This window comes from Ranitomeya imitator, chromosome 2 (assembly GCF_032444005.1).
Source record: "Ranitomeya imitator isolate aRanImi1 chromosome 2, aRanImi1.pri, whole genome shotgun sequence".
Classification (NCBI taxonomy): domain Eukaryota; kingdom Metazoa; phylum Chordata; class Amphibia; order Anura; family Dendrobatidae; genus Ranitomeya; species Ranitomeya imitator.
In genome coordinates, this window is record NC_091283.1 from 580,907,015 (window position 1) to 580,934,845 (window position 27,831).

General features: G+C 44.1%; 1 protein-coding gene across 2 annotated transcripts; it reads right to left on the reverse strand.

The window, feature by feature from the left end:
- Positions 1-1,509: 1,509 nt before the first annotated feature.
- SLC35C2 (solute carrier family 35 member C2) lies at positions 1,510-27,617 on the reverse strand. 2 transcript variants are annotated; one of them, XM_069752234.1, is made up of 10 exons: positions 27,307-27,617; positions 17,430-17,584; positions 16,119-16,269; positions 13,771-13,834; positions 13,612-13,684; positions 9,374-9,542; positions 8,760-8,843; positions 8,183-8,358; positions 4,265-4,394; positions 1,510-4,180 (listed from the first exon to the last, which is right to left on the reverse strand). In XM_069752234.1, exons 2-10 carry the CDS (start codon positions 17,571-17,573, stop codon positions 4,104-4,106), a joined length of 1,068 nt encoding a protein of 355 aa, XP_069608335.1. In that variant the 5' UTR covers positions 17,574-17,584; positions 27,307-27,617; the 3' UTR covers positions 1,510-4,103. The 2 variants fall into 2 exon arrangements, with proteins under 2 accessions (XP_069608335.1, XP_069608336.1); XM_069752235.1 differs by having other exon boundaries at positions 27,432-27,595.
- Positions 27,618-27,831: the final 214 nt, after the last annotated feature.

Here is a 27,831-nt window from a genome sequence, read left to right on the forward strand (position 1 = left end):
GAGATATAACCTATCTCAGTGATCAAAATGCACTTTGGAACGAATCTGCCGGCCGGCAGATTCGGCGGGCGCACTGCGCATGCGCCAGCCATTTTGCAAGATGGCGGCGCCCAGGGAGAAGACGGCTGGACGGACACCGGGAGGCCGGGTAAGTATAAGGGGGGGGAGACGAGGGCACGGGGGGGGGGGGGGGGGGGTTTGGGGTTCGGAGCACGGGGGGGTGGCATCGGAGCACGGGGGGGTGGCATCGGAGCATGGGGGGGTGGCCACACTGCAGCGGTTCTGCACCACAAACCGCAGAAAACCCGCAGATATTTTTTTCATCTGCGGGTTTTACTGCGGGTTTGACCTCACAATGGAGGTCAATGGGTGCAGAACCGCTGCAGTTCCGCAAAAAGAAGTGACATGGTACTTCTTTTTTACCGTGGCTATTCAGCGCGGCTTTTTTCGCGATTTTCCGCAATGTGGGCACAGCAGTTCCTGTTTTCCATAGGGTACATTGTAATGTACCCTGCATGGAAAACAGCTGCGGACCCGCAGCGGGAAAATCGCGGCGATTCCGCATGAAAAAAAGGATGGTGTGAACATGGCCTAATAGAGATAAATTTAGTGCCAATGGATGTCTGGAGTGGGCAGGCATGGGGACTTCCAGATAAAGCCAGAGTAGTCCTTATCAGCTACAGTGTGGAGGCACAATAAAGTCTAAAGGTACCGTCACATTAAGCGACGCTGCAGCGATCTAGACAACGATCCCGATCGCTGCAGCGTCGCTGTGTGGTCGCTGTAGAGCTGTCACACAGACAGCTCTCCAGTGACCAACGATGCCGGTCCCCTGGTAACCAGGGTAAACATCGGGTTACTAAGCGCAGGGCCGCGCTTAGTAACCCGATGTTTACCCTGGTTACCAGCGTAAACGTAAAAAAAAAAAAAAAACACTACATACTTACATTCCGGCGTCTGTCCTCTCCGGCGCTGTGCTTCTCTGCACTAAGCGCCGGCCGGAAAGCACAGCGGTGACGTCACCGCTGTGCTTTCCGGCCACTGCGCTTACACAGTGCAGAGAAGCACAGCGCCGGAGAGGACAGACGCCGGAATGTAAGTATGTAGTGTCTGTCAAACTCAACGATATCGCTAGCCAGGACGCTGCAACGTCACGGATCGCTAGCAATATCGTTCAGTGTGACGGTACCTTTATAACAGAAATATCCCTCAATTGGTTTTCCTATTGCTATTACAATCCATAGTGATCCCCTTAGAGCAAACAAAAGATGCACATGAGGTGCTCAATGGCTACAATTCCATAAAAATATATTTTAGCACACAAATATTAAAATGTAAAATATTGGTTTTACCCTTTAATGAATAGGTTAACGATCTCAACAGATCAAAGCACATTATTTCCCAAAAGCTCCAACCTACAGCTTATGTTCACACGTGTTTCTCCGAAATATGGGCTAGGGTTTATTTTTAGGGGATGTCTTTTTTTTTTTCCATGAACAACAATCCACATTTATTCTTGAACAAAATAAACATTTATTCCAATATAATCATCTCATCACAGACACGTGTATATACACTGCGTATACACATGTATATGCACACACACTGCACATATGGTACATTCAGCCTGTCCCCTCTACTTCAGTTCCTATAGACTCCTGCAGTTACAGGACCTTTGGTGACATCATAGTCACATGAACATGATGTCACCAAAGGTCCATAAGCAGTCTTAACCTCAATAGAATGCTGGGGGCCACTAAGTGAGTGGGTGCCCTGAGAAATTACCCATTTTTGCCTCCCCCCTTCCCCCAGCCCTGTATACCGGTCTCATCTTTAGTTCCTCTAGACTATTGCAGTCAAAGGACTTTTTGTGACATCATGGTCATATGACTAATTCCCTCCACGCCCGTCCGGACTATAACTAGGGATTATTTTTTGAGTAGGGCTTATATTTCAAGTATACTCCGAAAAGCCTGTAAAATCATGCTAGGGCTTATTTTTGGAGTAGGTGTTATTTTCAGGAAAATACGATAGATATATAACCTACTTAAAAAAGTTGAGTAATTATGTAAATGTGATGTATTATTTGTGTAGTACTGATCCTCCGTTGCAGCCTGTTTTATACTCCAGAGCTGCAGTCACAATTCTGCTGGTCACTACTGGAAGCATTAAGCAAGCACGTCAACATACAAACACATTTATCAATGTTGCCAATCTCTGATTATACCTTGGAGCAATATTATTACCTTCTTCAGATTCTGTGCAGTACATTGGAATGATTTCTCAGAATATACAGAGTGGAGCCAGCAAGGCATCAAAGTCTGTAGAATTGTGATTACAGCTCTGGACTATATTACAGATTGCAATCATAAACAATACAAATTAATTTATTTCCAAAGCTACACAACTTCCTTGAGCTGGAAATCACATTTAATTGCTTCCCATGGTTGGTGTCCACAGTTTTGGGACCCGGTCCTTTTATCTGCCCTTATTCACACAATGAGGACAACTCTGGTTTTTAACATTGGACAGTGTAGGACCATCCCTAACAGGGTCACCTTGCCGACGGTTAGATTGCTCTTACGCTATTTTTGATCAAAAACAGTATTACCAAGAACCCTGAGTTATTTAGGCTATGTTCACATTTGCGCCTTTGGGAGCAGCGTCGCCGACGCATGCGTCATGAGCCCCTATCTTTAACATGGGGGGCGCACGGAAATGCGCCGGTATGCGTTGTACTGCGTTTTACGACGCATGCGTCATATAGACGCACAGACAGGGTGCAGAGGATGCTACTTGTAGCGTTTTTCCTGCGCCGAAATTCCTGCTCTGTGCTTTCTTATGACAACGCACGCGTCGCAAAACGCAGCGTTGTGCACATGCGTTGTTGGTTGCGTCGCCGACACTGCGCCCAAAAACGCAAATGTGAACGTAGCCTTAGATGCACTGTTGCGTTTTACCTAGTTTGAGCAGGGATTCATTTTGCTTCTTGTAGGTTTTGGGCGCTTTACGGCCAATGTGAACATGCGTTTATGTGCTGCATGTATACCAACTTAAACCAAGCTCAATTTTTATGTTACAACGTATGCATAGATTAATTCTATACACATGCTGTAAAATGGTGTTTACCTTGTCAATGTCTTATAAATCAATAGTTCAAATGACTATATAATAAACCTTTTAATATAGCTCAGAAAAATCTGCTTTGTTTGCCACTTATGAGCCACTTCTCTGTTTCCCTCACATCCTGAACTCAGTATTCACTCTGAAAAACAGCTAAAATCCATCTTATTGAAGTCTATGGAGCAAGGTGGGGGAAGAGCGATTGAGGCAGAGAGACAGATCTTGCTGCTGAAATCTAGTGAGTGCTTTATCTCATCCCAGTGCTGGATTCACAGCTACAATGCTGTATAATGTATTTCATGCTGAAGCGGCTTCTGAACATGTGATACATAGGTAAAGGAACACCGGAATCCCTCATGTTTAGCTGTGCAGTGTATGAGAAACATCACAGCAGCTCATCTCTACTTAATGGCTCACAAATTATAAGGCATATGCTGGCCAGGAATAGTGATTTTTTTCGTTCTATACACACAACTTATTATTTTGAAAAGTTGCCATAAGAACATAAGCTCTTTTACATTCCATTCACATCCAGCTCTTCCGAATTATAATTGTACATCTCTATTTATCACTAGATATGGGCTCATAAGAACAGGTAAGAAATATGGCAGTGACCATTCCCAGAAGACCACACCTGTCATGGCAGGCAAATGCCCAATTTTCACAAGGAGGAGGGCATGATATTCCCCGAGTATAACTCTAAAACTTAGGAGCAGGATCAGTGTAAACAAAATAAATAGGTAAAATAAATGTGTGTTTGTGGCAGTTAGGAAGCTGGTCCCACACTTGGAGAAGCAATGAATGAGAACCCATGTACTTTATATGTCCCCAGTGTTTGCCCCCAGCTGTTTGGAGGGAGACAATAGTTCACCGCTCTTCACACGTAGGCGAATATAGTACACGATCTGTTCTTGTTCCATGATTTTTAAAGGTGAACCTCGACTAATGGCTACAGATCAAGTTCTGCATTAGTTCAGAAGTCACGTCTCCTCATCCTCTTCATCGTCACCCCCCCGAAGGAGAAGTTCCATGTCTGTGCTTAGAGACACACTGTGTTCTGTAGGAACAGCAAGAAAATAATTAGAACAATGTAGAATCTGTGATAACAAATACATATAAACCACACATATGTAACAATTACCTTTAGAATGGGTGGTCCTTAAAGCAACATGCAAGGCAATGCCAGAGATGCAGACGGCAAATCCCAACCAGTTAAGCAGGGTCAGTTTATCACCAAAGAGACGCGTCGCCAATAACAAAACGCAGAGCTCCTGAGAACAAAGTGTCAGACAGTGTTAGATAGGAAGGCTAATGAGCGGGAGTGATCTAATAATGCAGCACAGCACTGGAAGAGCAAAACGTTCATAAGAGCGCTCATTCCCAATCACTGGCCATCGTAAAAATGGCAATGATCAGTCAATGAACGAGTATGGTGCTTGCTGATCACTTCTTATGTGGGGCCTACAAATAAGTTGTATGCAGCATATAATAATAATTTTATTTATATAGCGCCAACATATTCCGCAGAGCTTTACAAATTATAGAGGAGATTTGTACAGACAATAGACATTACAGCGTAACAAAAATCACAGTTCAAAACAGATACCAAGAGGAATGAGGGCCCTGCTCGCAAGCTTGCAATCTATAGGAAAAGGGGGAGACATGAGAGGTGGATGGTAACAATTTCTTTCGTTGTTCGGACCAGCCACAGTGTAAGGCTCAGGTGTTCATGTAAAGCTGCATGAACCAGTTATCAGCCTAAGTATGTAAAAGTACAGACACAGAGGACTATTAACTTCATGAAATATATGAGAACATGATGCGAGGAACCTGATTATGTTTTTTTTTTTTAATGGGCCACACAAGGATAGTTAGGTTAATGCGTTGAGGCAGTAGGCCAGTCTGAACAAATGCGTTTTTAGGGCACGCTTAAAACTGTGGGGATTGGGGATTAATTGTATTAACCTGGGTAGTGCATTCCAAAGAATCGGCGCAGCACGTGTAAAGTTTTGGAGACGGGAGTGGGAGGTTCTGATTATTGAGGATGCTAACCTCAGGTCATTAGCAGAACGGAGGGCACGGGTAGGGTGGTAGACTGAGACCAGGGAGGAGACGTAGGGTGGTGCTGAGCCATGGAGTGCTTTGTGGATGAGGGTAATAAGTTTGTACTGAATTCTGGAGTGGATGGGTAACCAGTGTAATGACTGGCACAAGGTAGAGGCATCGGTGTAACGGTTGGTGAGGAATATAATCCTGGCAGCAGCATTCAGGACAGATTGGAGCAGGGAGAGTTTGGTTAAGAGGGAGGCCGATTAAGAGAGAGTTACAATAGTCAAGACAAGAATGAATGAGTAAAACAGTAAGAGTTTTTGCAGTGTCAAAAGTAAGAGAAGGGCGAATTCTAGAAATGTTTTTGAGATGCAGATAAGAAGAGCGAGCCATTGATCGGAGGTGGGGGGTGAAGGAAAGTTCGGAATCAAGGATGACCCCAAGGCAGCGGGCATGTTGCTTGGGAGTAATGGTGGAATCACACACGGAGATGGCAATGTTAGGCAAAGGTAGGTTAGTAGAGGGAGAGAACACGAGGAGTTCAGTTTTAGACAGGTTCAGTTTAAGATAGAGGGAGGACATGATGTTAGAGACAGCAGTAAGACAATCACTGGTGTTTTCTAAAAAGGCAGGCGTGATATCAGGCGAAGAAGTGTATAATTGGGTGTCATCAGCATAGAGATGGTACTGGAACCCAAATCTACTGATTGTTTGTCCAAAAGGGGCAGTATACAAAGAGAAGAGGAGGAGGCCTACGACTGATCCTTGAGGAACCCCAACTGTAAGGGGAAGGTGAGAGGAGGAGGAGGAACCAGCAAAAGATACAGTGAAAGAGCGATCAAAGAGATAGGAGGAGAACCAGGAGAGAAAAGTGTCCTTGAGGCCGATGGAGCGGAGCATAGTGAGGAGGAGCTGATGATCCACAGTATTGAATGCAGCGGAGAGATCCAAGAGAATTAGCATGGAGTAGTGATTAGATTTAGCTGTTAGTAGATCATTAAAGACTTTACTGAGGGCAGTTTCAGTAGAGTGTAAAAAGCAGAAACCAGATTGAAGAGGGTCGAGAAGAAAGTTATCTGAGCGATAGCGGGTAAGACGGGAGTGGACCAGGCGTTCGAGGAGTTTAGAGATGAAGGGAAGATTAGAGACAGGTTTATAGTTAGCAGCACAGTTTTGGTCGAGGGATGGTTTTTTAGGTAATGGATGTATGATGGCATGCTTAAATGAGGATGGAAAGATACCGGAAGTGAGAGAAAGGTTGAATATTTTTGTTAGGTGAGAGGTGACAGCCGGGGAAAGGGATTGGAGGAGATGTGACGGAATGGGTTCACTGGTGCAAGTGGTCGGGCGAGAAGATGCAAGGAGCCTGATTACTTCTTCTTCTGTGATTGGTTCAAAGTTAGAGAGTGAACTAGATGCAGTGGGGCAGGGAGAACCGTGCATGGTATGAGGGGATTGGGAGATAATTTCCTGTCGAATGTGGTCAATTTTTTCTTTGAAGTAATTGGCCAGATAGTCAGCGGGGAGATCTGTAGTTGGGGCCTGCACTCTTGGGTTGAGTAGGGACTGGAAAGAGACGTTTACGGTTATTGGACAGTGACGTGATGAGGGTGTTAAAATAAATTTGTTTGGAGAGGTGAAGGGCAGAGTTGTATGTTTTAAGCATGAACTTATAATGGATGAAATCTTCGGGTAGATTAGATTTTCTCCACAGACGTTCTGCGCACCTGGAGCACCGCTGCAGGAAACGTGTTTGCAGCATGTGCCACGGTTGTCGCCGTCTGTGCTGAGCTGTTCTATGTATAGGAGGTGCAATTTCATCCAGGGCATATCTTCTTGTGTAAACAGGCAACGTGCTGCTGACAACATACCAACTGTACGAGGGCCAGAGATCACACTACACACTTTACAGAGGAGAAAAATTCTCCCCATAGCAATTTTGAGAAGTATTTTTAGCCACGAAGGAGATCATCACTTCCAGTATTTCATATTTATAAAACATAAGTATGAATAACTTTAAGAACTCACATTTATGCAGGAAAAATAATATAACAATGATTCAGAGCATGGATAGAGTTAAAGGAGTTGTCTGGTCAAAAAAAAATTCTGTGGATACGTGATAACTTGCTGATTGCTGGGTGTCTGACCACTGGGACAAGCACCGCCTGGCATAATGGAGAACATTCATCCATGTTAGAATGGGTCAGCAGTGCGTATGCTCGATCTGCGGCGCATGCTTTCCCTATGGGACTGATGAGCGCTGCACTCAGCTTTTTACAAGAGTGGCTCCATTTTGTAATGGGAATAAAAGTTCTCCATTCTGCCGATTGGCGCAGGACCAAGCGGTTGATAGGTGATAATTTGTTTTCACCGAACATCCCCTTCAAGTCCCCCTAAACACATTACATAGCCTCAGATGTACAATCATTTGGCTGACAACTCTGACCCCTCACTCTCTCACACAGGAACAATTGGCTGAGCACTGCGATGTGTATGGTGGAGGTTTGTATTCATGGAGCACAAAATGGATCAGCCACTGGAATTCAGCAGAACAGATCCTTCCCTCCGTGACACCTTCTGCTGAGAGAGAGTTGGGAAGCCCCATACTCAGACTGTTGGCTGTTCCCACAGACTTTAGTCTTAAAGGGGTTGTCCGCTACTAGAACAACCCTTCTCCATCTAAATGTTTGGCCCCCGATAAAAAAAAGCTTATACTCACCTCCCGTGCCGACGCCGTTTCAGCAGTGCCAACACTCGTGCTCCCGGTGCTCTTGTGCGGTTGCATGACACTTGGTAATCATCAGCACTGGCGTCTGTGTCCACCTTCGTACGAATTGAACGTATAGAGGAAGCCTGAGATCAACTGCAGCACTGGCTTCATCTTCATGTTCAATTCGACAGAAGGCGGTGACAATGATGCCAGCGCTGACTGAGAGCTGGACAACACCAGTCATGAACCACAGAAGCTTTATGTGCAACATATTCACATCAGAATAGGAAGGACCTGTACCTTGAAGATGCCAGCGATGGAAAGGGTGAGACTGGATGTTTTTGAAACCAGTAGAAATTCTGAATATCCAAGACCAAATGCAAGCAATCCTCCTATACCAAGGGTAGCTAATAAAAGCAGAAGGCTGTGGACATCTTGATAGCGAAAAAGCTGTGTTGATGTGGATACGTGCAGACCTAAAAAAGAGAAAAGGCACGACTAGTTTTTAGCACTGGATTGTGAGAATTTATACATATAAGTATGGAACTAATGGATTGCCACTCTAAAATCTGACAAGAGGATACATCAATGCTTAATAAGTCATGTTTTCCATTCAGAAGTCTAAGAAAGTAGGGTGAAAACTATCATAAAAGCTTTCATAGTCATTTATTATGAACTAACTGACACAAAAACAAATATGATTAAGAATCAGATGGAGAACTTTGAAAAACATGAGAAAAGACAAAAAATTCACAATTACCATTGTGTTTCAGTTGTTTACTGCGTATCCGGTAGGAGCAATTCTGAATCTACCCCAACACCATTACTCAACAACCACTAGTCTTCTATCAACAATAGTATAATCTCGAAAATTTACCTTCAATGCCAACAAATAATGGAAATAGGCTGAGGAACATGAGGGGCTGTAAATGAAACATGGTGTCTATAGGATTCTGTAAACCTAGAAAACAAAGCAGGAAAAACAGCATGTTCAAATAGTCCCGGCAGTAGGTGCGTGTAAGCAGCCCCGACAACAGGCACATATAAAAATCCACTAGAATTTCCCTGCACCACAATACTACTTTATTCAACAAAATGTAGAGAATCTTATTTATAATTTTTCTTCTATTTGGGCAAGTGATGATGGACTCATCGTGACATATTGAGGGGCTAGACCGCCCTACCAAACCAGGATTGTAAGAAAATGGTGATGGACGTATGTATTAAAATGACACCATGATGTGCCCAGCAAATGTGTTGGGGTTTGCACCCGTTCTGGCTCATTGATAGTTTTCTGCATACTTTTTTCTAGATATAACTAATTTCTATCACTAGCAAATACTCAGTAGATAAAAGAACTTTCTTTACCAATTCCTTATGGTCAGGTTGTTAATAGTTAGCAATACCTCTATGGACATCTTTAGCTAGACTTCACATGCTGCACGGTCAGATGGGATAATGTGGAGATGCTATTCCATGGATGACACTTACCAAGCTCTGCTTTCTGCATGAGGATCTGGGTAAGGGTCCATCTGATGCCCCCCAGACATGACGCAGCAAGAACCAGAGAAAAGCCTCTGGCATCAAACTGTGTTGACTTGAATGTGAACATGAAGAGGCCTCCAGAAATCAACAGCACCACTAGGATCAGAGCTGGTTTCTACAAGAGACAGGATATATGACAAGTGTCAGATGACTGGTTAAGATTGCCAAGAATTCTACTTATGAAAATGCAGTTACAGGGGCACAGACAGATTGCTTAAAGGGTTTCTTCCCCATTCTTCAAAGTGAAGGCATAATGCTAAAATATGGCACTGTTTTATGGTCCAACCCATTAGACCCCCAAATAATGTGAAAATGAGAGAGATGCAGTGCCGATTTAAGGAAGGAAACCATGTTTGCCTCTTGTGTGCATGGGACCCAATTGTAGAAACATGGTATAATGACCATAGCCTACAGAGATTTACAAATGGGTATACGTGCATGTGGAGATCATAGAGGTTACGGACAAGGAGTTCATGACTATTATGTGACAGGGGACATATGTTCTTTCCCTGTAGTCACATTGTTCACATGCATAATCAATAAAAATTTAGGACGTATACACCTTGGGGCCCCATGTGTGGAACCGGTGAGGTGGGTGACAGCTGCCACGTTTTATTCTGATATTGAAGGCATTTGTGGCTGAACATGGTTGTTGCCATCTCTGCCCAAGTTTACCGCGGTGTCCAGAATTGAGAACTTTTCGAAATGCTCATGTTTTGCAATGTACTCTTTATCAAATGATCTCCTTTTTTCTACTACAGACAGTTGAATTCGTAGTTTTTTTGTGCTAAATTCAGAATTAAAATCCTATTTAATAAAAAAAATATTTGAATTTAGTGAAACTGCTTCTTAAAAGGGTTGTCCTGGATTTTCACACTAATGCCCTAACTTTAGGGTACGTAAAAAAATATCCGACTGTATTGGTTAGAGATGCGGCACCTATTGATTTGGGGGGCAGGAGTGCAGTTCCCAGAAGAGGGCACTATACAGTTCAAGGAGATGTGCTCTGCTCTTCTGACTGCCACTGGCATCAGGAACAGCGGGGGTACCAGATGTTTACCTATCCTAAAGGTTAGGCCATCTACGTAAAAGTCCTAGACAATCCTTTTAAGCAGGCAAAGTTACAAAATAAGGACATTCCATAAAGGATCCACAATTTTGACTACTACAAATACAGCATTTATAAACACAGCCAAGCCAAATCCTACAGACTTTCCTGGACATCGATGAGGACATGTGCAACCACCTCTTTATCCAAAATAAGTCTGAATTTTGTGGCAGACGATGGGTGGTGGAATCCCATTATTCCAAGTCGAGAAAAAAACTTTAGGCTATGTGCACACGTATTTTTGAGGTCTGCGGATTTTTCCGCAGCAGATTTGAGAAATCCGCAGGTAAAAGGCACTGTGTTTTACTTGCGGATTTACAGCGGATTTTGTGCGGATTCCACCTGTGGTATTATACCTGCGGAATGTTATTGTGGAGCAGGTGTAAACCGCTGCGGATTCCGCACAAAGAATTGACATGCTGCGGAATGTAAACTGCTGCGTTTCCGCGCGTTTTTTTTCCGCAGCATGGGCACAGCCGTTTCTGTTTTCCATAGGTTTACATGGTACTGTAAACTCATGGAAAACTGCTGCGGATCCGCAGCAAAATCTGCAACGTGTGCACATAGCCTTAGGCTCTACTCCCACGGTGACCCTTTGGTGCCGTGTCAAAAACGCAGCTTCTTCCGATTCCAGAAAAAGTGGAGGGGATTTATAGAAATCTCATGCCCACTGTGCTTTTTTTTTAATACAGTGTCTGACATAGTGTGTGTTTCAAATCTACATCAGGTCAATATCTTTTGCAAGTGCCCTGATTTTTAGGCACAGATTTTTCCCACAGAAACTCATTAGATGCAGAAAATCTGCAGGTAAAAAAACCGAAGTCCTCAGTGGAAATGCATCAAAAACGCATGTAATCCACACATCAATAAAATATTGTCAATACTAGGAAGTGTGAAAAACAAAGCAACTTTATTTAAAATATGACACATCAACAAGAGACCAGAACTCATGCAAAAAAAAAAAAAAAAACCCACTAAAAATGCAATTAAGCGAAATTACTTAACAAGGTGCAGAAATTATGCAAAATTATCTGCAACATCAAAAACTCACCAAATACTCATTGTGGGAACATGGCCTTAAGCCACGTGCACATGTTCAGTATTTGGTCAGTATTTTACCTCAGTATTTGTAAGCCAAAACCAGGAGTGGAACAGTCAGAGGAAAAGTATAATAGAAACACGTCACCACTCCTGGTTTCAGCTTACAGATACTGAGGTAAAAAACTCACCAAATACTGAACGTGTGAACATGGCCTAACAGGTTTTATTCTTCAAAAGACCCTGGAGATGCCCCCACTACATACAGTTTTTTGCTTGGTACTTTTCCATTAAACGCTCTAGTCTCACCCTTTACCCTAATTATGGCCTTTAATTAGCGAGTTACATGACTAGAAAATCACAACATATTAGGAAACATACATTAAATTAATTATTTTGGCAAATGACTCGTTTTATTATGTACAGATCCTTCTCAAAAAATTAGCATATAGTGTTAAATTTCATTATTTACCATAATGTAATGATTACAATTAAACTTTCATATATTATAGATTCATTATCCACCAACTGAAATTTGTCAGGTCTTTTATTGTTTTAATACTGATGATATTGTCATACAACTCCTGATAACCCAAAAAACCTGTCTCAATAAATTAGCATATCAAGAAAAGGTTCTCTAAACGACCTATTACCCTAATCTTCTGAATCAACTAATTAACTCTAAACACATGCAAAAGATACCTGAGGCTTTTATAAACTCCCTGCCTGGTTCATTACTCAAAACCCCCATCATGGGTAAGACTAGCGACCTGACAGATGTCAAGAAGGCCATCATTGACACCCTCAAGCAAGAGGGTAAGACCCAGAAAGAAATTTCTCAACAAATAGGCTGTTCCCAGAGTGCTGTATCAAGGCACCTCAATGGTAAGTCTGTTGGAAGGAAACAATGTGGCAGAAAACGCTGTACAACGAGAAGAGACCGGACCCTGAGGAAGATTGTGGAGAAGGACCGATTCCAGACCTTGGGGAACCTGAGGAAGCAGTGGACTGAGTCTGGTGTGGAAACATCCAGAGCCACCGTGCACAGGCGTGTGCAGGAAATGGGCTACAGAGAAGCAGCACTGGACTGTTGCTAAGTGGTCCCAAGTACTTTTTTCTGATGAAAGCAAATTTTGCATGTCATTCGGAAATCAAGGTGCCAGAGTCTGGAGGAAGACTGGGGAGAAGGAAATGCCAAAATGCCTGAAGTCCAGTGTCAAGTACCCACAGTCTGTGATGGTGTGGGGTGCCATGTCAGCTGCTGGTGTTGGTCCACTGTGTTTCATCAAGGGCAGGGTCAATGCAGCTAGCTATCAGGAGATTTTGGACCACTGCATGCTTCCATCGGCTGAAATGCTTTATGGAGATGAAGATTTCATTTTTCAGCACGACCTGGCACCTGCTCACAGTGCCAAAATCACTGGTAAATGGTTTACTGACCATGGTATTACTGTGCTCAATTGGCCTGCCAACTCTCCTGACCTGAACCCCACAGAGAATCTGTGGGATATTGTGAAGAGAAAGTTGAGAGACGCAAGACCCAACACTCTGGATGAGCTTAAGGCCGCTATTGAAGCATCCTGGGCCTCCATAACATCTCAGCAGTGTCACAGGCTGATTGCCTCCATGCCACGCCGCATTGAAGCAGTCATTTCTGCCAAAGGATTCCCGACCAAGTATTGAGTGCATAACTGAACATTATTATTTGTTGGTTTTTTTGTTTGATATTAAAAAACACTTTTATTTGATTGGATGGGTGAAATATGCTAATTTATTGAGACAGGTTTTTTGGGTTATCAGGAGTTGTATGCCAAAATCATCAGTATTAAAACAATAAAAGACCTGACAAATTTCAGTTGGTGGATAATGAATCTATAATATATGAAAGTTTAATTGTAATCATTACATTATGGTAAATAATGAAATTTAACACTGTATGCTAATTTTTTGAGAAGGACCTGTAATATAGATGACACGTAAGTCATGGAACCCTACAAACTCCGGCAAACACCATCTCCACCCAGCCTGAGTCACTCACCAATTCCTCTAACTTGAAGAGCAGTGAGAAGAAGAGGATGAAGAGAACGGCAGAAGACTTGGTCATGGTGTACCTGGTGAGCACATAAATGGTATGTTACAAATATCATGTTCCAATCATGACTTGATTCACACCATTACACAATTTGCCCAAACTCACAGAGACACAGTGATGTACAGGAAGCTCCAATTGGAAAGTCCAATGTCCAGAGCGGTGGCCAGAGCTGAAAACAGGAAAAAAAGACAACTCTGGTAACTAAAATAGTAAACCTAGTGCTGCAAGGGCTGTATACCACTTTTGTCCACAGGCTGTATCCCACTATTGCAGCCACATTCTGACTACTCCCTTTGGGCATGGAGACGTTTACTAACTATAGAAAATCATGTGCCAAGGGCGTCATGAAAAGGAGGAATTAAGCAATGAAACCCCAAACAAGTGCATTGCAGGAATGTGGATAAAGGGTGTTTGTCCGGTCACATAGTATTGATGAATATCCATCAATAGGTCAACAATATCGAATCGGTGGGGGTCCGCCACCTTGAACCTTCACCAATCAAGCTCTTACTTGCTTTAGTGGCCAGATGTAAATTATTTGATTGGAGTTACACTGCACCACTCCATCTAATATGTATTTGATGTTGCCAGGTACTGCAGAACAGAACCTATTCATAATATGGGGTGGGCCACCTACTGTGAGCGAGCAAAATGTATTTCTGGGTACTACAAGTATAAGCTCCTGAGATGGTGGTTTCTGTGCCAACTGTACAAGATATACAACATGGATAAAATGCTAAGACCCCTATTATACACATCTTGAATGGGACTGAATGAAAAACCCGAATTCAATGAATAAGTCATGTGTCCCAATACTTTGCTTTTATCCATATATAGTGTATATATTATGTCAGCTGATGCTAAATTATTTTGTAACATATCTGTCAATTTTCTGATAAGACCACATAGCACTGTAGAAAAAGTCAATCTGTCAAAATAATTATATAGCCATCAAAAATAGATAATATAATAATGAAAATAATTAGGGTAAGTTCACACAGGACGCTTTTGTTTTTTTTTTCTGAAGCAAAACTGATCTTCTTGGCAGGAAAGAAGCTGCGTAAAAAACGCAGGTTTAGGGGCTTTTTTGGGGGGCTTTTTTTCCCTATTTGTCCATGCTTATGTCCTTGGATTTTCAGCACCAAAAACGCAGCAAATAATGATACCTGCGTTTTTGCTGCATTTTTTTCAACACCCATTCAAGTCAATGGATGAAAAACACAGCAAAAACGCTGAAAGAAGTTACATGCTCTATGGCCAAAAAAACGCAGCAAAGCACAAAATACTGATCAAACAAAAAAACAATGTGTTAGGTGTCGAGTTTTCATGCTGCACAGGGGGAATCTTGAACGATGTCTGCTGCGGTCTCCCATTCTCCTCCATCCGCAGTGGAGCCTGCTCAGCAGAGACGTCTGTCCCACCGTCTAGCTCAAGCAGATACAGTGCGTTTGGTTACAGCTGTCATTTTAGGCTCAGCCTTTGTAACCAGCATTGAACAGCGGCGAGCAGACGTTCCAGGGACTAAGTCCTGCTTTTCCTCTACTGAGCATGCCCACGGGACGACCTCTCATTGGTGGTCGGGGGTCACATGCTCAGGTCCTGTAGCAGCTCTGATTGGAGCACTAGGAAGGTACTGGAAGGCTACAGATATAAAAGGTTCGCTTGGCCATGAGCTAGTATAAATCAGAAATCGTGTGTGTGGATGTGTGACTGAATCTGGTGAAAGCTCCTTAATCATACCCATCCTTAGTGTTGTTGAATGTACTTGGGTGATTGAGCTACCCAACGCCAGACTGTGCCATCCAGCACTAGGCACGAGTACTCAGCATCAATTAGTGGCGTGCTGGAGATCATTTTGCAGGGCTCTGGCAGTGCTCCTCCTGTTCCTACTTGCACAAAGGCTGAGGTAGCAGTCCTGCTGCTGGGTTGTTGCCCTCCTACGGCCCCCTACACGTCTCCTGGTGTGCTGGCCTGTCTCCTGGTAGCGCCTCCAGCCTCTGGCCACTATGCTGACAGACGCAGCAAACCTTCTTGCCACAGCTCACATTGATGTGCCATCCTGGATGAGCTGCACTACCTGAGCCACTTGTGTGGGTTGTAGAGTCCGTCTCATGCTACCACGAGTGTGAAAGCACAACCAACATTCAAAAGTGATCAAAACATCAGCCAGAAAGCATTGGCACTGAGATGTGGTCTGTGGTCCCCACAGGCAGAACCACTCCTTTATTGTCTTGATCATTGCCAATAATTTCCATCTGTTGTCTGTTCCATTTACACAACAGCATGTGAAATTGATTGTCAGTGTTGCTTCCTAAGTGGACAGTTTGCTTTCACAGAAGATTGATTTACTTGGAGTTATATTTTGTTGTTTAAGTGTTCCCTTTATTTTTTTTGAGCAGTGTATTTGATCAGATACATATTTCTAGAAATAGCACAGAATATTGTGAGGGTACCTGTGGGGGCCACCTTTTTGAGGTAGTCTGACCATGGCAGGATAACTCGTGTCCGTCCACTGACACATGTCATCAGTGTTCTACTTAATGCAGACAAAATGAAGATCATCAGGAGATGAACAAGGGTCATGAACAGAGGGAAGTGAAATTGCTGTAATAAAGCAAAGAATGGAACAGGTTATTTGGGATATAGATAAATGTATAACAATAGAATAAGGCGTAATGTCTTCATTTTGCACGTAATATCCGTATAATACATGCAAAATGAAGAAGACATTCTGCTTTATTGAAATAACGCAAGTGCAAATGGGACTTGGACTACTGTATTAGCAAGGACTGACCGTTGTACGATGGTTAGTAATCCCCCAAAAATGGATGCAGTTAGTTAATTTGGTTCTTCATGGCTGGCAGAAGCAAGTTCCTATAAAGAAGCATTCCTCCCATCAAAATTTTTATCCTCAACATATTGCAATCATATTACCGTATATAGAACTGTATGTTTAAAAATTACTAATTTTGCCCTTCTACGTAGCTAATTCTTTTCTTCTTCCAGTAGGTCTATGACATAATGTGATTAAAAACTGACAACCTGAATCCTAAGATCTGTGTAGAAACAGGAGGTCAATTTTTCCTGTAGGAGTCAAAGGTCACTGCAAAAATCTATAGTAGGAGGAGGAGCGGGGCAGCTGGGTCAGGAGTTGCAGATAGCGATGATAAATACAGGGAGAAGAGACTTCTCTGCTCCGTGTAGAAACAAGAAAAGAGAAGAATTAGCGGGTGGAAAGGCAAAACGAGCAACTGGAAGTACACAGTGCTGTATAATATGATTGCAATATATTAAAAGAATAAAAACTTTAATGGGAGGAGCGCTTCTTACGGGGTTGTCCGGTCACAACATATTGATGACTTATCAATAGAGTAGGTCATCAATATCCGACATCCTGAACACTCGCTATTATTTGTTCTGGAGGTAGCCGGACGTAAAAACTGTGAACAGAGCTAGACCGCACCGTTCCATTCAGTGTGTAGGTGCCGCTCCCAGGTACTGCAGAACATCTCCTATTCCTTTGGCGGCCAGTGTCATTCATGTGTTTAATAAAGGCTTGGAGCTTGTACCAGCTGATTGAGTTGTTGGGTGCCTGACGCCCACCAATCTGATATTGATGACCCTTCCAACAGATAGGTCCTAATTGTTCTACAACAGTATAACAACTAATTAATTAGTACTTGCTATCAGGTGGGTCCTGCACTTTTCTGAGCCTTGATCAATGCATTCTTCCATATGGCAGGCTGGTAACACAATTCCCTTACCTTTAGGAGCCACTTGTTGTAAAAGGTGATGCCAATAGAGAAGGAGTAGTAGAAAAGAACCAGGCCCACAGTGAGAAGACTCTTCCATATTACAGCCCAGCAAGGCAACGCCATCATCAGTTTTTTGCATTCAGATATGTGCATCCAAAGGGGGACTGTGAAAAAAAGACCATGAATATGTACTAATCACACTGCGCCCACCTGTCTGCAGCAAAGAATAATCAGTGATCTACTAAACAGACCCTGTAACCCATGGCAACCAACCAGTGAGCACATCTTATAATTCTAGTGCAGTTTAGCAAATGTAAGCTAATCTACGATTGGTTGCTAGGAAATACTTCTCCCACCCTGACAGTAACCACTGAGCGCATGATTTACAGTAGCAGGACCTGACGTAACAGCCATCATCACCATTGTGGCTTAAAGAGAATGCATCATCAGAAAATGGCCTATTTATAAATCAGGATTTTGCAATTTTCACGGTGACCACAGGGGTTATTTTAGACTCTTCTCGTCCTTTCAGGAACAGTTTTCAGCAGACTCCTCATCATCAGAGACAGGCTTACAATGACAGCTATTACCTCTACACACACTAATAACATGGGTCCACTAATCACTATAGGTGATGATACCGCTCTCTCTGCTCCTCCTCACTTCACAATGACCCTGACTCCAGCGATGTGTCATTGAGATTACTCTTCTTAGATTTAGCATGAAGCAGAGCTGAAAAAGCTAACACCGCCCACACCAGGCTCTGTATGAGTGTCTACAGTGAGCTGCTGATCACAGGAGGGGGCAGAGTGGGACCAGGAGGCACATACCAGCTAGTCACAGCAATGATAATCTCCTAGTGATAAAATATTCTTTGTAAGCAAACAGCACAAAGCTTGATAAGTGACACATTGAAATCGGGGCTTTGACCCCTACCTCAATCTGTCCTCAGATTACATAGCAAACCTGTTTTTAAGACAGATCAATAGATAGGCTTGCCCCCCAAAAAACATAAATACTACAGTCCTATGCAAACGTTTTATGGCAAGTGTGGGGAAAAAATGCTGCACAGTGAGAATGCATTGAAAAATAGTTTATTTTTAGCATTTAACAAAATGTAAAGTGAATGAACAAAAGAGAAATCTAAATGACATCAATACTTGGTGTGACCACTCCTCTCGGTATAGTGGTTCTGAAGGACCTTGGCAGGGAGGTTGTCCCAAACATCTTGGAGAACCAACCACAGATCCTCTGCGGACGTAGGCTTGTGTAAATCTTCCAGTCTCTTCATGTAATTACACATGGACTTCATTGTGCTGAGATCAGGGCTCTGTAGGGGCCATATTAACACTTCCAGGACTCCGTGTTCTTCTTTATGCTAAAAGTGGCTCAATCACATTGGCTGCATGTTTGGGGTCATTGTCCTGCTGCAGAATAAACGCGGCCCCAATCAGATGCCCCCATGATGATATTGCACTATGGATATGTCTGTTTCTCAGAATTGAGGATAACAAGACTTGGGTAATGTTGAGGACTGTAGATGCAGTGGCCGGCCAAGTAATACAGGCAGATTCTTACCCATCAGGTAACACCATCAGGGAGGCGTCTGATGGGCTCCCAGTGTATGCTGCAGCAGGACAACAACCCCAAGCGAAAGCATTCTTACTTTTGCAGAACACCAGCCTAAAACTTCTGCACAATACTGCGCATTTAATACAAAAATCTGATCTACAGAAGAACATGGCCCTAAAGTCTCCTAAATCTGAAGCTAGCGACTCTGATCCTCCCCAGAAAGAGATCAACAACCTGAAAAAAACAATATGTGAGCACTAAGCAGCATTAAACGGGCGGTCTACTTTCAGGAAGGTGAACACGAAGGCTTTACAATACCTACAATAATTAACAGACAAGTTACTCGATCACATTGGATCCAGCACTGGCTCCCCGCTGCTGCACCTTGGGGTTCGGTTCCACCATTGATGTCGCTTCGACAGTAAATCGTGCATTACCACTGCAGCCAATCACTGAGCTCCGTGGCTCATATTGTCTACCATTGCACAGCGGCTGAGCTCAGTAGTTAGCTACAGCGGTAATGTGCGACAAGGTGATGTCACCGCTGCAGCCAAACCACCGAGGCCAGAGCAGCGAAGAAGAGCTGGTGCTGGACCCGGGGAGGCTGAGAACCTGTCAGATGATGTCAACATTGTACTGGCCGGCCATGTTGGGGGTGGTAGATTAGTAGACGCTGCAGCTGTAGGGTGAGGATTCCTGCTCTAGAGGAAACTGGACACACTTTTAAATGAAAGAGGGCACATTCCTGATCAATCTGTATGTGCAAAAGTACGACTCCTAGGCTATTCTGATAGTGGCAGGCTGTTAATGTCAGTGTATGCTGGGAGTTTTAGCTTGCAACAGCTGGAGAGCAGGTTGCAGACCAATGACACTGGCAGGTGTAAGCACCACAGCCCGATAACAATGTGAGACCACAGCTATGAGCACCACTGCCCCATAACTATGTGATACCATTGCCCCATAACTGAGGCCCAATATCTATGTGACACCACAACCCCATATCTATGTGACACCACCGCCCCATAACTATGAGACACCACCGCCCCATAACTATGAGACACCACCGCCCCATAACTATGAGACACCACCGCCCCATAACTATGAGACACCACCGCCCCATAACTATGAGACACCACCGCCCCATAACTATGAGACACCACTGCCCCATAACTGAGGCCCAATATCTATGTGACACCACCGCCCCATAACTATGAGACACCACCGCCCCATAACTATGAGACACCACCGCCCCATAACTATGAGACACCACCGCCCCATAACTATGAGACACCACCGCCCCATAACTATGAGACACCACCGCCCCATAACTATGAGACACCACCGCCCCATAACTATGAGACACCACCGCCCCATAACTATGAGACACCACCGCCCCATAACTATGAGACACCACTGCCCCATAACTGAGGCCCAATATCTATGTGACACCACCGCCCCATAACTATGAGACACCACCGCCCCATAACTATGAGACACCACCGCCCCATAACTATGAGACACCACCGCCCCATAACTATGAGACACCACCGCCCCATAACTATGAGACACCACCGCCCCATAACTATGAGACACCACCGCCCCATAACTATGAGACACCACCGCCCCATAACTATGAGACACCACCGCCCCATAACTATGAGACACCACTGCCCCATAACTGAGGCCCAATATCTATGTGACACCACCGCCCCATAACTATGAGACACCACCGCCCCATAACTATGAGACACCACCGCCCCATAACTATGAGACACCACCGCCCCATAACTATGAGACACCACCGCCCCATAACTATGAGACACCACCGCCCCATAACTATGAGACACCACCGCCCCATAACTATGAGACACCACCGCCCCATAACTATGAGACACCACCGCCCCATAACTATGAGACACCACCGCCCCATAACTATGAGACACCACCGCCCCATAACTATGAGACACCACCGCCCCATAACTATGAGACACCACCGCCCCATAACTATGAGACACCACCGCCCCATAACTATGTGACACCACTGCCCCATAACTATGAGGCCGGCCTCACACTAGCGAGTTTTAAGGACGTATGAGAGGCGCAGAGAACACGGATTGCATACGGTACAATGCTTCTCTATGGCCCAGCTCCTATCTGCCGTATTTTACAGATCCGTATTATACGGTCTTCTACGGCCGTAGAAAATCGCAGCATGCTGCGTTTGTCACCATATTGCGCAAAAAATACACCAATGAAAGTCTATGGGAGCAAGAAAAATACGGATTACACACAGACCAACAGTGTGACTTGCGATAAATACGCAGCGGTGTTCTATAGAAAAGCCGGCAATTCAGTGCGGTGTACAGCAAAATCACACTGACAGGTTAGAATAGAATAGCTAAGAAAAATGTCTACACATAGTATAGGGGTGTATATATATATATATATATATATATATATATATATATATATATATATATATATATATATATATATATATATATACACACACATATATATATATATATATATATATACACATATACAGTGGGGCAAAAAAGTATTTAGTCAGTCAGCAATAGTGCAAGTTCCACCACTTAAGAAGATGAGAGGCGTCTGTAATTTACATCATAGGTAGACCTCAACTATGGGAGACAAACTGAGAAAAAAAAATCCAGAAAATCACATTGTCTGTTTTTTTAACATTTTATTTGCATATTATGGTGGAAAATAAGTATTTGGTCAGAAACAAAATTTCATCTCAATACTTTGTAATATATCCTTTGTTGGCAATGACAGAGGTCAAACGTTTTCTGTAAGTCTTCACAAGGTTGCCACACACTGTTGTTGGTATGTTGGCCCATTCCTCCATGCAGATCTCCTCTAGAGCAGTGATGTTTTTGGCTTTTCGCTTGGCAACACGGACTTTCGACTCCCTCCAAAGGTTTTCTATAGGGTTGAGATCTGGAGACTGGCTAGGCCACTCCAGGACCTTGAAATGCTTCTTACGAAGCCACTCCTTCGTTGCCCTGGCGGTGTGCTTTGGATCATTGTCATGTTGAAAGACCCAGCCACGTTTAATCTTCAATGCCCTTGCTGATGGAAGGAGGTTTGCACTCAAAATCTCACGATACATGGCCCCATTCATTCTTTCATGTACCCGGATCAGTCGTCCTGGCCCCTTTGCAGAGAAACAGCCCCAAAGCATGATGTTTCCACCACCATGCTTTACAGTAGGTATGGTGTTTGATGGATGCAACTCAGTATTCTTTTTCCTCCAAACACGACAAGTTGTGTTTCTACCAAACAGTTCCAGTTTGGTTTCATCAGACCATAGGACATTCTCCCAAAACTCCTCTGGATCATCCAAATGCTCCCTAGCAAACTTCAGATGGGCCCGGATATGTACTGGCTTAAGCAGTGGGACACGTATGGCACTGCAGGATCTGAGTCCATGGTGGCGTAGTGTGTTACTTATGGTAGGCCTTGTTACATTGGTCCCAGCTCTCTGCAGTTCATTCACTAGGTCCCCCCGCGTGGTTCTGGGATTTTTGCTCACCGTTCTTGTGATCATTCTGACCCCACGGGGTGGGATTTTGCGTGGAGCCCCAGATCGAGAGAGATTATCAGTGGTCTTGTATGTCTTCCATTTTCTAATTATTGCTCCCACTGTTGATTTCTTCACTCCAAGCTGGTTGGCTATTGCAGATTCAGTCTTCCCAGCCTGGTGCAGGGCTACAATTTTGTTTCTGGTGTCCTTTGACAGCTCTTTGGTCTTCACCATAGTGGAGTTTGGAGTCAGACTGTTTGAGGGTGTGCACAGGTGTCTTTTTATACTGATAACAAGTTTAAACAGGTGCCATTACTACAGGTAATGAGTGGAGGAAAGAGGAGACTCTTAAAGAAGAAGTTACAGGTCTGTGAGAGCCAGAAATCTTGATTGTTTGTTTCTGACCAAATACTTATTTTCCACCATAATATGCAAATAAAATGTTAAAAAAACAGACAATGTGATTTTCTGGATTTTTTTTTCTCAGTTTGTCTCCCATAGTTGAGGTCTACCTATGATGTAAATTACAGACGCCTCTCATCTTTTTAAGTGGTGGAACTTGCACTATTGCTGACTGACTAAATACTTTTTTGCCCCACTGTATATATATATATATATATATATATATATATATATATATATATATATATCAGTGAGACATATGTATATATATTAATATTTCATACAGTGCTAGATAGCTTAAAAGTCGGTAATTCAATTGCCGGCTTTTGCTATCTCCTTCTCAAACCCAACATGATATGAGACATGGTTTACATACAGTAAACCATCTCATATTCCCATTTTTTTGTATAATCCACACTACTAATGTTAGTAGTGTGTATGTGCAAAATTTGGGCGCTCTAGCTATTAAAGGGTTAAATGGCAGAAAAAATTGGCGTGGGCTCCCGCGCAATTTTCTCCGCCAGAGTAGTAAAGTCAGTGACTGAGGGCAGATATTAATAGCCTGGAGAGGGTCCATGGTTATTGACCCCCCTGGCTAAAAACATCTGACCCCAGCCACCCCAGAAAAGGCACATCTGGAAGATGCGCCTATTCTGGCACTTGGCCACTCTCTTCCCATTCCCGTGTAGCGGTGGGATATGGGGTAATGAAGGGTTAATGTCACCTTGCTATTGTAAGGTGACATTAAGCCAGATTAATAATGGAGAGGCGTCAATTATGACACCTATTCATTATTAATCCAATAGTATGAAATGGTTAAAAAAAAACCACACATTATTACAAAGTATTTTAATGAAATAAATACACAGGTTGTTGTAATATTTTATTATACTGGTAATCCACCTGAAGACCCTTATCACCTGGAACAAATGTAAAAAAAACAAACAACAATATTCCATACCTTCCGACGATCAGTCTCGTCCCACACTGTAAATCCATCTGAAAGGGTTAACTAATTTTAGGCTACGTTCACACTAGCGTTGTACGATGCACGTCGCAATGCGTCGTGTTGGCGAAAAAGACGCATCCTGCAAAATTGCTTGCAGGGTGCGTTTTTTCTCCATTGACTAACATTAGTGATGCACTGCGACGCTTTGCCACACGTCGCAACTGTCGTGCGATGGTAGCGTCGTGTTGTGGCGGACCATCGGCACCAAAAAACGTTGCATGTAACGTTTTTGGTGCGTTGTGTCCGCCATTTCCGACCGTGCATGCGCAGCCGGAACTCCGCCCCTTCCTCCACGCAGCTCAGAATAGGGCAGCGGATGCATTGGAAAAATGCATCCGCTGCCCCGTTGTGCGGCGCTTCCACAGTATGCGTCGATACGTCGGCCCGACGCACTGCGACGGGCCGAGTACGACGCTAGTGTGAAAGTAGCCTTAGAAGCAGAAGCCTGCAAATGCAGCCGCCCCTGCCTGTAAAAACCCGGCGAATGAATGGAATGTAGGTGAATGACTTGTTACCTTGATTTGCGGTGATGCGCCCTCTGCTGGATGTCCTCATATGAACTCGAGCCTGGGAACTTTTCAGAATATTTTCCCAGGCTCGAGTTCATATGAGGACATCCAGCAGAGGGCGCATCACCGCAACTCGAGGTAACTACAGGTCATTCACCTACATTCCATTCATTCGATGGGTTTTTACAGGCAGGGGCGGCTGCATTAGCAGGCTTCTGCTTGCAAAACTAGTTAACCCTTTCAGATGGATTTACAGCGTGGGACGAGACTGATCGTCGAAAGGTATGGAATATTGTTGTTTGTTTTTTTACATTTGTTCCAGGTGACAAGGGTCTTCAGGTGGATTACCAGCATAATAAAATATTACAACAACCTGTGTATTTATTTCATTAAAATACTTTGTAAAAATGTGTTTTTTTTAACCATTTCATACTATTGGATTAATAATGGATAGGTGTTATAATTGACGCCTCTCCACTATTAATCTGGCTTAATGTCACCTTACAATAGCAAGGTGACATTAACCCCTCATTACCCCATATCCCACCGCTACACGGGAATGGGAAGAGAGTGGCCAAGTGCCAGAATAGGCGCATCTTACAGATATGCCTTTTCTGGGGTGGCTGGGGCAGATGTTTTCAGCCAGGGGGGGCCAATAACCGTGGACCCTCTCCAGGCTATTAATATCTGCCCTCAGTCACTGGCTTTACCATTCTGGCGGAGAAAATTGCACGGGAGCCCACGCCAATTTTTTCCGCGATTTAACCCTTCAATAGCTATAGCACCCAAATTTTGCACATACACACTACTAACATTAGTAGTGTGGAATATGCAAAAAAAAGGGGATATGGGATGGTTTATTGTATGTAAACCATGTCTCATATCATGTCGGGTTTGAGAAGGAGATAGCAAAAGCCGGCAATTGAATTACCGGCTTTTAAGCTATCTAGCGCTGTATGAGATTATATATATCTGTATATATACAGTATATATGTTTTTACGATTATTTGAGCCCATGGATCCATTGTATGTCCGTATGTCGGTTTACGGACCGTATTTTTATACGCTGAGTGTGAGGCTGGCCTGAGACACCACTGCCCCATAACTGTGAGACCACAGCTGTGAGCACATAAGGCAGCACACTGCAGCGCTAAAACATGCAAACTTGAAATTTGAACTGCATTACTGCACTAGAAATATGAAAAATGAGAGCTTTTAGCGCATAAAAATGGCCAATTTTATGTGTACCTGGTAGCCTCTTTACGGCATCTCTCTTATACCAGGTCCTACACTTGCCTTACCTCGCTGAGAATAAACGTCTCCATCTGAATGGGTGCATGTGAAACCTCTTCTTAGAATAAAATTCTCTCTAGGATTCAGCACCTGTTAACACTGAGTCTATGTTTGGATGTGCCGGTCAGGTTTTTGAAATGTATTCTTTAGCCTTCTGATCGTGCACTCCGCCTCCTAGCTTCAGGTGTTTTAATTACAGCAGGTCCAATACCCCTCCACAGAGAGAGAGAATTTTAGTCTAAGAAGAGGTTTCACATGTACCCATTCAGATGGAGATGTTTATTCTCAGCGAGGTAAGGCAAGCGTAGGACCTGGTATAAGAGAGATGCCGTAAAGGGGCTACCAGGTACACATAAAATTGGCCATTTTTATGCGCTAAAAGCTCTCATTTTTCATATTTCTAGTGCAGTAATGCAGTTCAAATTTCGTGTTTTCAAGTTTGCATGTTTTAGGGTACGTTCAGACTAGCGTTGTGCTAGTGTGCGTCGGCGCCGCAGCGGCGACGCACGCGTCATGCGCCCCTATGTTTAACATGGGGGACGCATGCGTTTTTGCTTGTTGCGTTTTGCGACAAATGCGTCTTTTTTGCCGCAAGCGTCGGACCAAGAAAACGCAACAAGTTGCATTTTTCTTGCGTCCGATTTTCGGCAAAAAACGACGCACGCGTCGCAAAACGCAGCGTTTTTGCGTGCGTTTTGCGGTGCGTTGCGTCGCCGACGCAGCGGCGCACAACGCTAGTCTGAACGTACTTTTAGCGCTGCAGTGTGCTGCCTTATTTACTTAACTATATACGAGTTGGCGACTCTAGGTTCAGCACATGTTCACACTGAGTCTATGTTTGGATGTGCCGGTCAGGTTTTTGAAATGCACAGCTGTGAGCACCTCTGCCCCATAATTATGTGACACCACAGCCCCGTAACTATGTGAGACCACAGCTGTGAGCACTACTGCCCCATATCTGTGACACCAGTCTCATAACTATGACACCACAGCCCCATAACTATGTGAGACCACAGCTGTGACACCACTGCCCCATATCAGTGTGACACCACAGCCTCATAACTGAGACACCCACAGCTGTGAACACCAGTGACCCCCATAACTATGTGACACCTGTGAGCACTAGTGTCCCCCATAACTATGTGACACCACAGCTGTGACACCACTGCCCCATATCAGTGTGACACCACAGCCGTGAACACCAGTGCCCCCCATAACTATGTGACACCTGTGAGCACCAGTGCCCCCCATAACTATGTGACATCTGTGAGCACTAGTGTCCCCCATAACTATGTGACACCACAGCTGTGAACACCAGTGTCCTCCATAACTATGTGACATCTGTGAGCACTAGTGTCCTCCATAACTATGTGACATCTGTGAGCACTAGTGTCCCCCATAACTATGTGACACCACAGCTGTGAGCACCAGTGCCCAGGTCACCAAGCTCTGTGTCCTCTTACCTATGAAGCTGTCCTCCCACTGTGTTGTCCCCATACTCGGAGTCCCCTGCCCCACCCCCATCCCAAGCACAGGGGGCTGATGACTTACCCCAGATGTGTCCACACGTGTCTCCCCTGCAGTCCCAGACCTGAGTAACCTCATCCCTGCAGTCAGTGCTTCCTATCTGCAGCCCTCATTACTGACAGCCTTACATCTGGCATATGACCGCTCACTGATTGGATTGGAAGCTCTTTGTCACAATTTCTGCACCAGACGGTGTCCATCACTGCTCAGGGCTGGGGAGCGCGGACCAGCATCACGGGGTCTCCACACGGCACGGAGCCCCTGGACAGCTCCGCCCCGCCGTACACTGCTACTCAAGGATCGCTCCTTAGCCAAGACGTGGCTTATGGCGCGGTGCATTCTGGGAACGCTCCGTGATGTCACACTCGCGTCCTGTCCGATCCGCCATGTTGGTAGTGGCGCCAGACACACACCTCATCTCTCTAGTTGTGCGGTGATTGTTTCCCGCTTCCTCTTCTGCTATGGACTAAAACGTAGAAATTACTTTACTGATGCAGTCTGTTACTACGCCATCCAGAGTCAGGACATGTTGGGAACCTTAGCTGGCCT